General features: G+C 40.2%; 1 protein-coding gene across 1 annotated transcript in view; it reads right to left on the bottom strand.

Moving 5' to 3' along the window:
* The window catches only part of mapk8ip2 (mitogen-activated protein kinase 8 interacting protein 2), a 62,276-nt gene that overhangs the window by 43,914 nt on the left and 1,314 nt on the right, over window positions 1-17,048 (bottom strand). Inside the window, exon 2 of the mRNA XM_023983150.2 lies at window positions 12,725-12,830. Coding sequence (XP_023838918.1) covers window positions 12,725-12,830 — 106 coding nt within the window. The remainder of the gene's footprint in view (window positions 1-12,724; window positions 12,831-17,048) is intronic.

Raw genomic sequence — 17,048 nt, 5'->3', positions numbered from 1 at the left:
TTATTTGTTAGAAAAAGTGCAGTATTTCAGGTAGAAATCACAGTGTTACCAATTGCCACCGACCATCACAAATTGACTAGAATACTAGATTAGCCAGCACGTGTATGCCTAATTTTACTCTATCATAAAGACCCATTGTCATAAGGAATAGACAAGCATAGCCAATGGAAAGGCCCAGTTCTTGGGTGATTTGCAGGGCCATATTTCGAGATTTTCTAAGCGTTTTACAGCGCAAACCCAATAAATCAATAAGTTAAGCCTTACCACATGTGAAAAACGTAGCCAAGAGCATCGATTCCCAGGGCCAAAGAGCGCTATAACGTAATCACCGCCAAAAATGATATAATTTTTTCTACTAACTTCTCAGAATTCTTCCGATTGACACTCCGTACAATTCATTTTTACTATATACATATACAGTTTGTTTGCGAAACAGGTGCGGGATATTTAGCCATACAAAACCGTGGTTACCACAAGTAAACAATACTAGGAAATCAAGCCTCAATATGTCTCGACCGTGCAATCGTATTCAGAAGTGACATCTAGTTTAATTGAAAGCTAATCCATACTAACTTGACTAAAGAAATTACAGCGGTTTACAGGAATCGAAAGACCAAATTAGTTCTTAATGCAACCGCCTTGATTTACATGTTTTAAAGTTTCCTTACTTTCTCAATCACGGGCTTGGCAAGTGAAGCTATTTACCCAAACAAAAAGGGCGAATTATGCCGTTCGTAAATTTAGGTTCGACAGCAACAGCGGTTTATTCACTAATTAAATCATTGCTTACTTTTGAAGCCTGTTCCTTCCATAATATTCTTTGGGCAATTATCCTTTGCTATGTTATAAAACGTCTTTGGTCGATTAGATGTCCTCTGTTCCTTCGAATGCACACGCAACGACCGACTCCCTAAAAACGTGTCCAAACTTTTCAGGGAACGCGACAACAACAGAATTCCTCAAAACGCACTAAGCGGATATAAATTGATTATAAAACGGCTAAATTCAACGTACATTATTGATGTTTTTAACAACGTATAAACGACTTGAAAAACATGGACGGAGAACATATTGCTGTGTTAGAAAAACGGACTTGGAACGAGAGACAGGTGCCGAATGGCCGCTTCACGCTTGAGGCGCAAGTTGAGAAAGGCGGTTCTCTGTACATTTTGTCATTTATAATGGCTGGAAGTCCCATCGATTTCATTGAAAACGTGATGACGTACAAGACACCCAGAGGGAAGAAGCGTAAGGCGCAGTGCGTTTTCTTCATAGCATTCCGTGGGCACGTATAAACAACCCCAGATCAGAGGTAAAAATTTCTTAATGCTAAACCCTGTCATTGAAAAGTGCTGTAGAAATGTTCTTGTACCACCTCAGACGACAAAAGTTCTCAAACTCCTTATAGAAACTATGAGACTGGTCTTTCTATCCCAATAATAACAATAATATGCATATCTGCTATCCGATCAAAGAATTGATGTACGAGGCAGTTTGAATTTGGAAATGTAAAAAAAAAAATAATGCTAACAGCTTCCGCCTATTTGACAAAAGTTAGCATGAGCAATCCTCTCTGTTTTACGTTCCACTTCATACTTCAACAAGATCCATCCTTTCCCTGCGACTCCATTCTTTGACATTGTGCACATTCAGGATTTGGATAAATTTTTGCTTAATTAATCATCATCACACCTTTTGAGTTCCTTTTCCATGACAGATATTATTTCACCACCCCATCTTTTTCCACGCAACTTCATTTAAGGATGTGAGTGAGTTTCCTGTAAACAGTACTATGTTAAATTGCTTCTCTTTTAGCCACGTAAAGACTGATCTTATTTTTTATAATCTGCTAATCTGCTAATTATAACTGGCTATACTTATTATCACCCTTTACCCATAATTAGATACTATTCTCAGTCTAAATTGACCATAATTAATGCTTGCTGCCATCAGAGGTATTATGATGGTCAAATTAGAGCTTTCAAATGTCTGATATTTAGAATTCAAGAAATGAGTTCTAGCATATTTATTTTTATTCCCTTGCCTGTTTGCCTGTGAGCCAATGCCACAGATGTTAGAAAATTGAGCACAAGATATTATGTGTGTAGAAAATCTTTGAGTATGTTGATGTTGTTAAGATGCAAGGACTGGAAAAAAGGAGGGTGTCTTTAAAAAACCTTTTCTCAATAGGGGCGCCATTTTCGACTTTGTAAAAATTTGTTCCCAAATTAAACTCCTCGTACTCAATTCTTGCTCGGTGCAATATGCATATATTATTTCACTGATTGGATGGAAAACACTCTCTAGTTTTCTAAAACCGGTTTGAATTATTTCCTCTGAGTGAAACAGAACTCCATTCTGCAACTCACTTCCTGTCAAGAAGTGATGATTTTCTGAAATCGAGGTCTCTGTTCCAGGGTCGGTTTATAAATTCCCGTTGTAAGCTATGGGGCTACATGCCAGTGCACTACGCTTCCCTGATGTTCAGTAAGCGGTGAGACTTTGAATGGAGTGGATAGCACATCTGGGGAGTAAAATCCTCTTGGAACGGAAGTACGACCTTTTCGAGCGGGGGCCTGACGCCAGGAATGACACCAAGCATGGCGTCCTGAAAAGCTTTCGGTTTTAGCAGTTTTCTATATCTCCGGCTCTGATTTCATTTTGTTTTTGTCTCAAAAACTTCATAAGGTAGTTAATTTGAAACCGACTATAGCAGTTCTATAGCCGTTTATTGCGAGTTTTCTGGAATTTCTTTGTTCATGCGTCGTCCGCGAGTTGGACACTCTCCGGCATATGGCTAATTAGCTTGCTAATTAACACGGTTGAAGACGACATCTTTCAACCAAAGACGATTTGTTCTGGACAAAGGACACCCTCTGCCAAGATTCTGATGGAGATCTCACAAATGAGTAAGAGGTCTTTATGCTATTAATTCGTATTTATGTTGAAAAATGTGAAACAATAATTCCGCCCTGAATTGAGGTGCCCGGTCTCGCCTTTAGCGCCACGCTTCTGTATATCGTAAGATAACGTTAATTTAAAAAATCTAACCAGCGATTGCATTAAGAACTAATGCTATCTTTCATTTGCCTGTCCAACCTGTTTTTTAGTCAAGTATTCTATGATTAGTCTACGATTAGATTAGGTGCCCTCCAGTGGCGCCGGACGATTGCTTGAAGTTCTGACACTAATCACATTCTCTTTAACCACGATTTGTGTGTTAAATATGCACAATTTCGACACAATTCCATTGCATTGTGTAATATGATGTTACAGGGACTGTCATCTGATGAGACAGATTATTGAAAGGTAGTTAGTCAAAAATTATAGTATTCTTTTAGCTGGGTTCTGTCTAGGGATTCGCTAACCTTTACTGCCGGATACAACGGTTGGTTTCTCGCTATTGTCGGTAAGCTAGTAATGATATAATTGCTGTTTTCGCTGCATGATTAATACACTTAAAAATCTGAATATTGCGCTGGATTTCAACAAGGATGTTTGGTCTTTCATTGTGTCACGCTGTCTGGTATTTTTTCAGAAATCGTGTTTATGATGCAATAATTTAGGGTATTTGACTGCTTTGCGTCTTCTGTAATTATTCCTGGCTGCTTCAGCACTTATTTCCACGATTGCGAGACTGCAAATGTAGAACGTTATTTATACCTGAAATATGGCCATTTTTCTAACAAAAAGCATATTGCTATACAATAGAATTAGGTTACAGACTGTCATTGCATGAAGTCTGTTCTTGCGGTATGGCCTATTTACTATGCTTTATGTGTCGAAATTCGTCTGATCCGCTACCTATGCAGGAAAAAATGTGGAGAAAAAAAAGTTTTGGTGTCTTTTGCTATCGTGGTTAGCTAATAGATTTACATATTGTGTCTTCCCTGTAAAACATTTTAAAAATCAGAAATGATGTCTGGATTCACAAGATGTGTATCTTTCATCTGGTGTCTTGGACTTGTGATTTAATGATATTTAGATGCTAGTATTTACTTGTGACGCTATGCTAGGCTATGCTAGTCAGCTTTTTTACTGATGGGGGTGCTCCCGGATCCGGGATTGTGTGCAATTAGAAGTTAAAAGAAGGTGTGTATTATAGACGGGAGTGAAGAAATCTGAAATACCCTGAACACTGTCGGGAGAGTGTTTAGGGAATAATAACTATTGATATGGCAACAAACGGACCTGTTTCTCCCTGTAAAATAGAGCTAGCAGAGTTTAATAAAGCCATGGAAGCACTAAAAGAAGCACACGAGCATTCTACTAATTCGGCTGGAATATGGGAAACATTTTGCAAATTAGATAAAAGTGGACAACATTTTCCTGCTGACGGTGAATTGAAATCAAATAAAGAATTCAGGGAGGCAATTATGACTTGGCACAAGGACATAAAACCAGAATCAAAAGCTCAATATACCAGCATTTTGATGTCAGCATTCTATCAACAGAAAATGCATCACGATGAATACGGGGTTAGTAGATTTAATTCAAGACGATGTTTTGAGAGTGGAATATAACTCAACTCGCAGACGTAGAAGGGGTTTCAATGGCCAGGATAAAACTAAGAAACGTAGAGAAAAAAACATCAAAGCGTAAGGAGATAGTCCCACATCTAAAACAGGGAGCTATCGGGCATTGGAAGAATGAGTGTAAGGTGATACTGGAACCTAGTGCTTTAGCAGGAAATGCAGCTATACAAGAGTTTGCATCTTTTTCAAAAGAGCAACAACTAATCATTTTGAGATTAGCAAGAATGGAATTTTCACCTAGCGGTGTATAGTCTCTGTTCGATCAATAAGTGGTTCATAGAGATTACAGTTTCTATGTGATGGAAGACGTATGAGATCACGTTTTACCTAACTTTTAGTTGAGTACCGATGGGATTTACAAATAGTCCCACTTGGTATCATTTTGCATTGAAACAATCATTAAAAGGTTGTAATGGTAGGTTCTGTGTTGGTACAATACGTGGATGATTCGTTATTAGTGTCAAAAGACAACGAAACTCATATGCGAGACCGCACCACATTGATAGACAATTTGGCGGAACAGGGTCATAAAGCACAACTAGCAAAGCAAGAGGTAACATATTTGGGGGTTTTGATTTCTAAGGGCAAGATACACATTACCCGGGATCGGGTAGAAACAATGTGTTCTTTGGCACGGCCAAACACTCCTCGCATGCTCAGGAAAACTTTAGGCTTTTTCAATTTTGTTACACATTTGTTACACAAATCGTTACTCTCTTCTCTTCTGTGTTCATGTGACTAGAGCCATCTGTATACAATAATTTTCCCGATTCCAATGCTGTCTCTTGCAAATCAGGCCTAGGTTTTGGAGTAATCTGATCTGGGTCACATGTATGCGATTCACCCTCCCCATGCAACAGCATTAACGACGCAGGTTTCAAAGCACCAATCTTATGAAATTGTAGATTTTCCCCATTTAACGTTAACTCGCATTTTGTCCATCTTGCACCAGCAACATGTTGTGCTTTCGTGCTGTTCACTATGGTTGCTACTGCGTGTGGAACATACAAATCTACTTTTTGGCCATTGTAATGGAAGCCGTGTTATGCAACACCATTTCAGTCGCCTGTACCGCCCTAAGGCACGGTGGCATTCCTTTTGCCACCAAATCAATGATTTACTCCAGTACATTACTGGTCTCTCTCTACCCCACAACTCTGTGCAACCACCACGTCACAACGTCCCTCCTGTTCATTAACAAAAATGTTAAAACAGATCATTTTAGATTTGGCAATGGCAATGCTGGCACTTGACAAAATGCTTCTTTAACTCGACAAACGCTTCCTCACACTCTTCATTCCACTCTCTCCTCTCATGGGGACCCTTCCCCCTTTCGTCAACTCTGTACGTGTCTCAGCAGTTTCAGAGAATGACGAAATAAAATGTGTAACAAAATTGAAAACTCCTAAAGTTTTCCTGAGCATGCGAGGAGTGTTTGGCCGTGCCAAAGAACACATTGTTTCTACCCGATCCCGGGTAATGTGTATCTTGCCCTTAGAAATCAAAACCCCCAAATATGTTACCTCTTGCTTTGCTAGTTGTGCTTTATGACCCTGTTCCGCCAAATTGTCTATCAATGTGGTGCGGTCTCGCATATGAGTTTCGTTGTCTTTTGACACTAATAAATCATCCACGTATTGTACCAACACAGAACCTACCATTACAACCTTTTAATGATTGTTTCAATGCAAAATGATACCAAGTGGGACTATTTGTAAATCCCATCGGTACTCAACTAAAAGTTAGGTAAAACGTGATCTCATACGTCTTCCATCACATAGAAACTGTAATCTCTTTGAACCACTTATTGATCGAACAGAGACTATACACCGCTAGGTGAAAATTCCATTCTTGCTAATCTCAAAATGATTAGTTGTTGCTCTTTTGAAAAAGATGCAAACTCTTGTATAGCTGCATTTCCTGCTAAAGCACTAGGTTCCAGTATCACCTTACACTCATTCTTCCAATGCCCGATAGCTCCCTGTTTTAGATGTGGGACTATCTCCTTACGCTTTGATGTTTTTTTCTCTACGTTTCTTAGTTTTATCCTGGCCATTGAAACCCCTTCTACGTCTGCGAGTTGAGTTATATTCCACTCTCAAAACATCGTCTTGAATTAAATCTACTAACCCCGTATTCATTCCGGGTTTATCGTGATTCATTTTCTGTTGATAGAATGCTGACATCAAAACGCTGGTATATTGAGCTTTTGATTCTGGTTTTATGTCCTTGTGCCAAGTCATAATTGCCTCCCTGAATTCTTTATTTGATTTCAATTCACCGTCACCATTACTTTAGGAGATTGTTATTATTTCCATAGGGAGTTATAAAGAGTTGTAATTCTAAGTTGATTAGTTATTCAAATTTGTTTATTTTTGATTTAACATGTTTTTGTTTAACCTTTCTGAACCACCCATCCCGGATCCGGGTTAATTGTCATCAGAAACGCTGACTAGCATAGCGTAGCATAGCGCCACAGGTAAATAATATTACTAGAAAATATTCATATTCATGAAATCACAAGTGCAATATTGCAAAACACAGCTTAGCCTTTTGTTAATCCACCTGTCGTCTCAGATTTTGAAATTATGCTTTACAGCGAAAGCAATACAAGCGTTTGTGTAAGTTTATCGATCGCTCGACAAAACAATAAGTACACTTAGCATCAGGTAACTTGGTCACGAAAATCAGAAAAGCAATCAAATTAATCGTTTACCTTTGATGATCTTCGGATGTTTTCCCTCACGAGACTCCCAGTTAGACAACAAATGTTMCTTTTGTTCCATAAAGATATTTTTTATATCCAAATACCTCCGTTAGTTTGCTGCGTTATGCCCAGGAATCTTCCTGAAAGAGCGGTCACGACAACGCAGGCAAAAATTCCAAATTATATCCATAATGTCCACAGAAACATGTCAAACATTTTTTATAATCCATCCTCAGGGTGTTTTTCAAATATCTATTCGATAATATATCAACCGGGACAGTTGGCTTTTCACTAGGACCGGGAGTAACAATGGCTGCCTTTCCCTTTTGCGCACAACTCACTCTGAGAGCCCCCACCTATCCACTTACGCAATGTGGTCGTTCACGCTCATTCTTCAAAATAAAAGCCTGAAACTATGTCTAAAGGCTGTTGACACCTTAGGGAAGCCATAGAAAAAGACGTCTGGTTGATATCCCTTTAAATGGGCAATAGGGATGCATAGGAACAGAGAGGTTTCAAAAACAGGGGCGCTTCCTGATTGGATTTTCCTCCGGTTTTCGCCTGCAATATCAGTTCTGTTTAACTCACAGACAATATTAAGACAGTTTTGGATACTTTAGAATGTTTTCTATCCTAATCTGACAATTATATGCATATTCTAGTTTCGGGGGCTGAGAAATAGGCAGTTTCAAATGGGTTCGTTTTTTAGCCAAAAACTAAAATACCGCCCCCTAGTCTTAAGAAGTTTTAATCACGTGTGTGAAAGGGGAAAATTACCGGTTCCCTGAGGTCATGGTTTTTGGGTACTTATACAGTAGTACTGTGTTCAGGCTGCACATAGAAAGGAAAATATATGTTAATAAGGGATGACAGTTACTTCAAATGGATTGTGATATGTGTATTGCTGATTTCATGTTGTGTTTTTTGGGGATAAAAATTTCACCAGATTGGGATCCTGGAGTGGGAATTTTGCGAGGGGTTAGGGTGCTAACTTCAGGATCTGGTAACTCTTCCTAGAGGTCGCCAGTAGAATAAGGGAGTATGGGCTAATATAGAAAAAAGTTTTAGCAGTAACATTATGTTATGATTTTTGACATTTGTCAAAGAGATGGTATTAAGAAAAGGTTAATGTCTTAATTCATCATATAGTCAATGTTTGTCTGGTTTCCTGAAACAGAAATGTAATGAAATGTAACCTCACAACCCTCCCTAACCGGCTGAAGAAAGAGCGACAAAGACGTGCAATGAGAGACAGTGACTTTTACCACTCCTATCTGAGTCTGAGCCATAAACCAGGGCCGGGGTGCTGAGAGCGCGTGTGGAGTGAGCGTGGAGAGAGAGAACAAGCTCAGGTGAGAGAATCGTGTACGTGGGATAAACGGAAATATCTACTTGGATATTAAAATGGGGACATTATCAAGGGCCATGAAATGTGACAGGCAAAAGTTACAAGTGCCATTGGGAAAATGAACTGTAAACGATATCTGAAGAAGACACGATAGAATGATAAGCGCCGGGTGAAGGAAAGGGGGGGTGGTGTAGCTTATTTCTAACTCCCAGACACAGACAGACAGTCAGGTCATGAGACTGCAGGGACACATGCAGAAACTGTCAGGAGAAATCAGACTCAGGGATAACCTCCCTCTCCTCTCCACTGAAGCATTATGGGAAATGTAGGCCAGTGTTCTCTCCTCTCCCCTCCTCTCCTCTTTACTCAATCTGCATAAGAATCACAGTGAGAACATGTTTACCTGTGAAAGTTCCCAAGTTAGTAAAAATAATACTACTACAACATAATCATTCATGTTATTCAGAATGTCAATATTAGGGATTACAAACCACTGGATTTGCTTCTATGTGTGTGATGGGGAAATTAACAATTATTAGGTTGATTATTTCTGTATGTATGTGCAGCATGTGTATGTGCTGGCATGTAAGTATCGCAGCTTACTCCAACAGTTCAACCAAGTGGAAAAACATCATTACACACATGAAAATATCTATGTTTTCTTCATTCTCAAAGCATTCTGTGTCATCTTCAAAAATACATTAGTAACTACAACAGTTTCCACCAATAGGATGGAGGGAGGCATGGGCTTATGTTGTCAAAACATGACATTTTAAAGCTTTCAAATCTTCTCTGACAACTAAATGCCCTTTCTGGTATTTTAAGAAATTAGATGATTGAAGACTCATATCTCTGTTCCTGACATAATCAGTTTAAGCCAGTTTATGATGGTATGTGTGTGTGTTTGTTTAGTGTATTTGATTGGGTGATTGTCATCTACCAGTCTCAAGCCATCGTCAGTCGTTAAGCCTCTCTCACACAGTCAGTGGTTTCTGTTAGTATACACACGTGCCAACATTTGTGTGTTTGTGTATGTGTATATGTATAGTGCATTCGGAAAGTATTCAGATCCCCTCCCCTTTTCCACATTTTGTTACGTTACAGCCTTATTCTTAAATTTACAAAATAATTTTTTACCCCTCATCAATCTACAGACAATACCCCATAATGACCCCCAAAAACATTTTTTTGATTTTTTTGCAAATGTATAAAAAATAAAAAAATAAAAACCTTATTTACATAAGTATTCAGACCCTTTGCTATGAGACTCGAAATTGAGCTCAGGTGCATCCTGTTTCCATTGATCATCATTGAGATGTTTCTACAACTTGACTGAGTCCACCTGTGGTAAATTCAATTGATTGGACATGATTTGGAAAAGCACACACCTGTATATGTAAGGTCCCACAGTTGACAGTGCATGTCAGAGCAAAAACCAAGCCATGAGGTTGAAGGAATTGTCTGTAGAGCTCTGAGAAAGGAATACGTCGAGGCACAGATCTGGGGAAGGGCACCAAAATATTTCTGCAGCATTGAAGGTTCCCAAGAACACAGTGGCCACCATCATTCTTAAATTGAAGAAGTTTGGAACCACCAAGACTCTTCCTAGAGCTGGCCGCCCAGCCAAATTGAAAAATCAGAGGAGAAGGGCCTTGGTCAGGGAGGTAACCAAGAATCCAATGGTCACTCTGAGCTCCATGAATAATGGTGCATGCATCATGGTGTGGGGAAGTTTCAGGGACTGGGAGACTAGTCAGGATCGAGGGAAGGATGAACGGAGCAAAGTACAGAGAGATCTTTAATGAAAACCTGCTCCACAGCACTCGGGATCTCAGACTGGGGCGAAGGTTCACCTTCCAACAGTACAACAACTTGAAACGCACACACGCACAAACTTTGAAGCTCTGTGTTTAATCCAGAGTGTTGGTCTGATGTCAGCAGGATTAGTTTCTGTGGGGATGAGCAATGTGGTGGGGGTGGGGTTGATTATGTAACATAACACAGAGTAACACCATCTCTGGCATACACCCACACATCTTTGAACTGAGCAGACTGGGACTGTGTGCACCGTTGGGTTATCTGCACCGTTGGGTTATCTCTCTCTCTCTCTCTCTCTCTCTCTTCTCTCTCTCTCTCTCTCTCTCTCTCTCTCTCTCTTCTCTCCTCTCTCTAGGGTTGGTTTCTGATAGAGGAGAGTGAGAGAGAGAGAGAGAGCAGCCTTCTCTAATGAACATGGCTAAAACAGAGGCTGTTAGCCATAACACACAGCACAGCTACAGCAAGAAGCCCATCACAGCTCATATGGGCTGATTCCGACCAGAGTTAAGCTTGTGTAAATGGTAGTGTTTTTTTTTTTTAAGTATGATATCATAATGTACTCATAACAGTATTACTCCATTGAGGACATCTAAACATTGACATGTGACATCATTTATCTACAGTAAAACATCACCAGATCAATAAGAAGAGGTCATGATAACCCAAATAAATTGAACGACTACAATCTGATCCTTGATGACAGTGGAGAGAGTGGACATCTATAAATATGACTGTGTTTGTCTCTCTCCTCTCTCTCTCTCTCTCTCTCTCTCTCTCTCTCTCTCTCTCTCTCTCTCTCTCTCTTCTCTCTCTCTAATCCCTGTATCCTGTATCCCTACACATACAGTGGGGATTCGAGGGAGGAAAAGAGGAGGAAGAGAGGAAGAGGAATGAGGAAGAGAGGAGGGGTTTCGAGGTAGGAGGAGGGAGGTTTTCTCTGAGCGGAGCTCTGCATAGCAGGAGGAAGGAATGGGCAGACAAGGGAGAGAGGGGAGGAGAGGTAGAAGGAAATGATGAGGAGGAGGGAAGGTTGCCTCTGCATAGCAGCAAACTGCCACAGGATCATTCACCCTGTGCTGCAGCATGGCTCAGAGCCACACAAATAAACATTCACATCCTCAGGAGAGAGGGGGAGACAAAGACAGAGAGAACGGGGGAGAAGGGAGAAGAGGAAGGGGGAGAAGGGAGAGAGAGAGGGGAGACAAAGCAACGGAGGAACAGGGGAGAGAGAGGGGGAAGGGAGAGAGAGAGAGGGGGAGACAAAGACGGAGAGAACAGGGGAGAGAGAGGGGAAGGGAGAGAGAGAGAGGGGGAGACAAGACGGAGAGAACAGGGGAGAGAGAGGGGGAAGGGAGAGAGAGAGAGGGGGAGACAAAGACGGAGAGAACAGGGGAGAGAGAGGGGGAAGGGAGAGAGAGAGAGGGGGAGACAAAGACGGAGAGAACAGGGGAGAGAGAGGGGGAGATATGATAGAGAGGAAACAGACCCAGTGCTTCTCCAGTAGTACAGGACTGGATTATTCCTACCAGATCTCGGTCTCTAAGAGGGGATCTGAGTTGTACATTACAGTACAGTACCACTCATATTCTGCTCTGATGTTGGAGCTGATGTCGATAGGATGGAAATGAAAGAGCAGGGCTGTGCTTAGTGCATCTATAAGGTCACTAATGTAATGATGGCAGCACTGGTCACACAGGTATTAACAGCTAGTTACACTGCCACTTATATAAGAGATAAGCAGAGCAACACATACATTGGCAGAGTCTATCACTCTCTCACTCTCTCTCTCTCTCTCTCTCTCTCTCATTTTCGATCTTTCTCTATCTCACCCTCTCTCTCTACTTGTTATTAACTACCTAAGGGGAGCGGCAGTCACCAATAGCAACTGTTAATAAAAGCCATGAGCACCATGTGTTGACACAGCCGCACAAAGAAACACGAACAGTCTGACATACAAGTTGCTTTGCTTCAAATGTGTAGGAAGTCATCAATCAATTAAATGTATTTATGAAGCCCTTTTTACATCAGCCGTTGTCACAAGGTGATATACAGAAACACAGCCTAAAACCCCAAACAGCAAGCCAAACAGAAGTATTTTTGTTGTATTCTATATGAGGAGATTTTAGTAGTTTGCAGCAGTAGTTTGTAGCCATCTGCAAGTTAATCTATTTAATGATGAGAGCAGAATAGCCACCAGAAAAGTTATTTTAATTACAGACCTGCTGTTTCACTACATTACATTTGTGTGCGTGTGCCTGTGCATTTTTCTGTGTGCATTCTTGCATGTGTATGTATGCGTGTGTGTTTGTGTCTTACCTTTTCATAGGGATCAGAGTCATAGTTGAGTCCTATTCCACAGTCGTCTGTGATTTCAGACAGATCCTCATCATCAAACTCCTCAAGACTAATGTCATGGGAAGGCCTGGAAGAACAGGAGGGAGAACGTTAAAAGTACACACAGATAGTAGACACACCACACCCACCATCATAAACTGGCTTAAACTGATTATGTCAGGAGCAGAGATAGCAGAGACACACACCAGTTTGGGATTTCACCCCCCGTCCTCATGTCTCCCTCACTAGCTTTAAGCACCAGCTGTCAGAGCAGCTCACAGATCACTCCACCTGTACATAGCCCATCTGTAAACAGCCCATCTATCTACCTACCTCATCCCCATACTGTATTTATTTATTTATCTTGCTCTTTTGCACCCCAGTATCTCTACTTGCACATTCATATTCTGCACATCTACCATTCCAGTGTTTAATTGCAATAATGTAATTATTTCGCCACAATGGCCTATTTATTGTCTTAACTCCCTTATCGTACCTCATTTTCTTTTGTTCTACTGTATTATTGACTGTATGTTTGTTTTACTCCATGTGTAACTCTGTGTTGTTGTATGTGTCGAATTGCTATGCTTTATCTTGGCCAGGTCGCAGTTGTAAATGATAACTTGTTCTCAACTAGCCTACCTGGTTAAATAAAGGTGAAATAAAAATAAATACATGTACCTGACCCCTCCACCCTTCAAAGGGGAGCATCTCTCTGACTCATGTCCACACAGATTGCTCCGACCCTGGGGAAGCCTGCTCTGAGATATGGCCTGTCACTGTCTGTCTSGGTCTGTGYCTCATTCACCAGACACACAAGACACAAGMWCTCAYACACCCTCCATMTTTTGCTTTGCTCTCTAAGCAGACAGAGRAGTTCAGCACTATTCTCTATGTTTTCAGGWCCCCARTTTACAGACACAACAGTGCTTAAATGAGCTCATCATCCTGTTTTCTTAGTTTCTATAAAACATCTGTATATCTGTGGTCCATTAGTTCCAACAGAGGCTCAGCTCTCTACGTCATTGGTAAGAGACTGGGAGGCTCAGAGGGAAATGCTGCATTGCAGGTTTTCTAGTGAGAACAGGACAGTCCAGACAGGGCCTAGTACAGATGTATACAGAGCCACAGTGAAGCAGGGTAAGTCAGAAAATACATCGGGGGTAGAAATGTGAAGCTAGATAACTGTCTAAATCAGGGCAGAACTGCATACCATAAGCTCAATCAGTAACAAAATCATGCTAAATCAACAATCATGACTAGTTACACACACACACGCCACGCACACCGCACACACACACACGCGCACACACACACACACACCAACACACACACACACAACACACACAACACACACACACACACACACACACACACACACACACACACACACACACACACACACACACACACACACACACACACACCACACACACACCCACAACCCACACCCACACACACACAAGCTCTTGACCAGCAGGACAGAATTTGTTATGTCATCAAATATGAAGGCTGTGTGAAAATAAACTATTCAGGCCTTTGTGAGCGCTCTTTACAGGACTGTTGTTTCTGTATCAGTGTAGAAACTATTCTCCAATTATGTTAACATTAAAATAGACAATCTGGTAAATATCTGGAGAAGTATTTCCCTGCACATTGTTATTCATGACCTTGGAGAGGTGTTCATATCTCAGTGTATTGTGCTTTATATCTGTATTACTGATTAACACTGTTGGAAACGGCTAAACTTTGAACATTGAGATATTAACTAAATGATAAGGAGTGGAAGAGAATGGGTTTTTATGTCAGAAGTTAAGGGTTCTCTGTAGAAAGCCAGAAGGCTTTGGAATGTGTTTGATGGAGGAGAGGAGAGCGACGTGTTGATATAGGGAAGACAGATGGATATCTGTGGATTAGTTGAAGGAGGGGTTGAGGTCAGGAGGTGAGGGTTGAGGTCAGGAGGTTTGGACAATTCCCTTAACTTAAGGGAGTAATAAGGGTTTGGTATCCTGTTACCTCTTTCTGTTGAACAATAAGATGTAAGGAATGGAGAGAAGGCGTGTCTTAAGTAGGATGTATATAACTGTGATGGGGAGAAATGTTTTGCTGTCTGAATACAGCTGTACAGAACCTTTGGGAAGAATTAAACTTGGTTAAAGCTTCTCTAGTGTCCGTGAGTTATTTACTCTGAAAAATAAGAACCTAACAACACTAAGTGCTTATTATGCAGTAGCTAGGGGATTTCCTATGACACAGCCAAAACAATGGACATCTCCACTCTTTAGGAATGTAGTGAAGTAAAAGTAATCAAACTATAAATAGTCAAGAAAGTACAAATACCTCAAAAAACGACTTAAGTAGTACTTAAGTATTTTTACTTAAGTACTTTACACCACTGCAAATAAATGTACTTTTAATTGAAAGAGACAGGTATAAACTCTTTATCTCCTCTCTCTTTCATCTCTCTCTTTCTTATCATCTCTCTCTCTCTCTCTACTCTCATCTTTCACACATTAAATGTTGCTACATCTATTGGAATGTTTATTTAGTTGATGGCTCCTGAATTGTAGTACATTGTGGTGTGATGTCTGCCTGAAAGTCACCTATAAAGTGTAATTAAAACATAACAGTATACAGTATTTCACCCATGTTGACTAAACATCAGCTCATATCGTATTTCTACATAGCATTAGTAATAACACTGTGGACTCTATTTTTGGCTGGTGTTAAGGCAGTGCAGGTTCAAAACACACATTCTTGGGCAATTTCGACTTGTAAAAGCCAGTGCTCTGCTATTTTATAACCCTGGTGCCAGTAATTTACCGTTTTTATATCAACTCGCTTGTGCTGAGGTGGGAGGGGTGGAAATATTGTAGGTGTGTCTTTGTGCCAAAGTGCAAATTCCCAGCAGCGCTACTGATGATATTTAATACTCACTGGTCGCTGGTCTTGGCAGTAACGCAGTTGGTTATGGCATCGATTTTGCTAGAGGAGGCGCACAGTAGCCTAATCAGTAGCCTAATCAGTAGCCTATAACCAATGTCTTATTCAAATATAATGAGCAGCAAAACAGTCAACAGACATTCACGTTTTTTCTTTATATTGGACATTATTTTTCTGAATCGGTGTCCTTGGTAGCCTCGGCTATTGACCGGTTTGTTTACCTTTCAAATGGCAAGGTCACTAACAGGCCATATAAATGGTGATGGTAGGCTAATATTATTATAGAGTTTAACGTTTGGGCATTGTCCAATTGTTCATGGCTCGAATATGCAGTGCATTTAGAAATGTGAATGGAATGTGTGTAGACAAATATTTCCATGTTAAAGTCAATAACAAAAACTAGATTGGCTACATGTTTGTTATAACTAGGCCTAGTGTAGGGTTACTGTATACTTTAATTAAACTATGTTCAATGGATAGGAAAAACATCCATGCCTCAGGTCGAAGAGCCTTAGTCCTACATGTTTAACATTGCCTTATGCTCATAGAAACAAGACATTCGATTCATGATATTGTGTTTTTGACCAAATCCTATTAAGAAACATTGCTGTTTTAAAACAGATTGATTGTTTTTTGTTTAATTTCATTAAAAACCAAACTTATTAGAAAGATTCACCATTCATGAGTTTTATGTTGAAACACACATGGCTCGAATACAATGGAATATCTTCTGCTATTTCTGGAGAAGTGCAAAATATGATGTTAAAACTAATTCTCTGATAATTTACACATCAAAGAAAAATTTTGTTGTACATTATTAAAGAAAAGTGTCCAGCTCAACAAAATCATCTTTCCTGGTTACCATGGTAAATCTCCTGTGCAATTCATCGACACTTTGTATGAATGTAAACTAATGTTGGTGTAGCCTACTGTTATTATATTATTTGTTTCCTATTTATGTTATCCAAAAGTGCCTGGTGTGGTCATTTCTTATCAAGATTGGGGGTACTCTATCCTAGACTGTCCATATTGGAAATGTGTAACTAAACCAAGTCAATCGTGGGGATTGAGTTACTTGTGCCAGAAGGGTGTGGGCAGGAATCAAACCCAAGCCAACACGGTAGACATATACAGTACCAGTTTGGACACACCTACTCGTTGCTTTATTTTTACTATTTTCTACAACTTAGAATAATAGTGAAGACATCAAAACTATGAAATAACACATATGGAATCATGTAGTAACCACCCTTTGCCTTGATGACAGCTTTGCACACTCTTGGCATTCTTTCAACCAGCTTCATGAGGAATGCTTTTCTAAAAGTCTTGAAGGAGTTTCCACATATGCTGAGAACATGTTGGC

Source organism: Salvelinus sp. IW2-2015, linkage group LG4q.1:29 (genome assembly GCF_002910315.2).
Source record: "Salvelinus sp. IW2-2015 linkage group LG4q.1:29, ASM291031v2, whole genome shotgun sequence".
NCBI lineage: Eukaryota > Metazoa > Chordata > Actinopteri > Salmoniformes > Salmonidae > Salvelinus > Salvelinus sp. IW2-2015.
The sequence above is the reverse complement of the archived record's forward strand: the minus strand, read 5'-3'. Positions and strand labels throughout refer to the sequence as shown.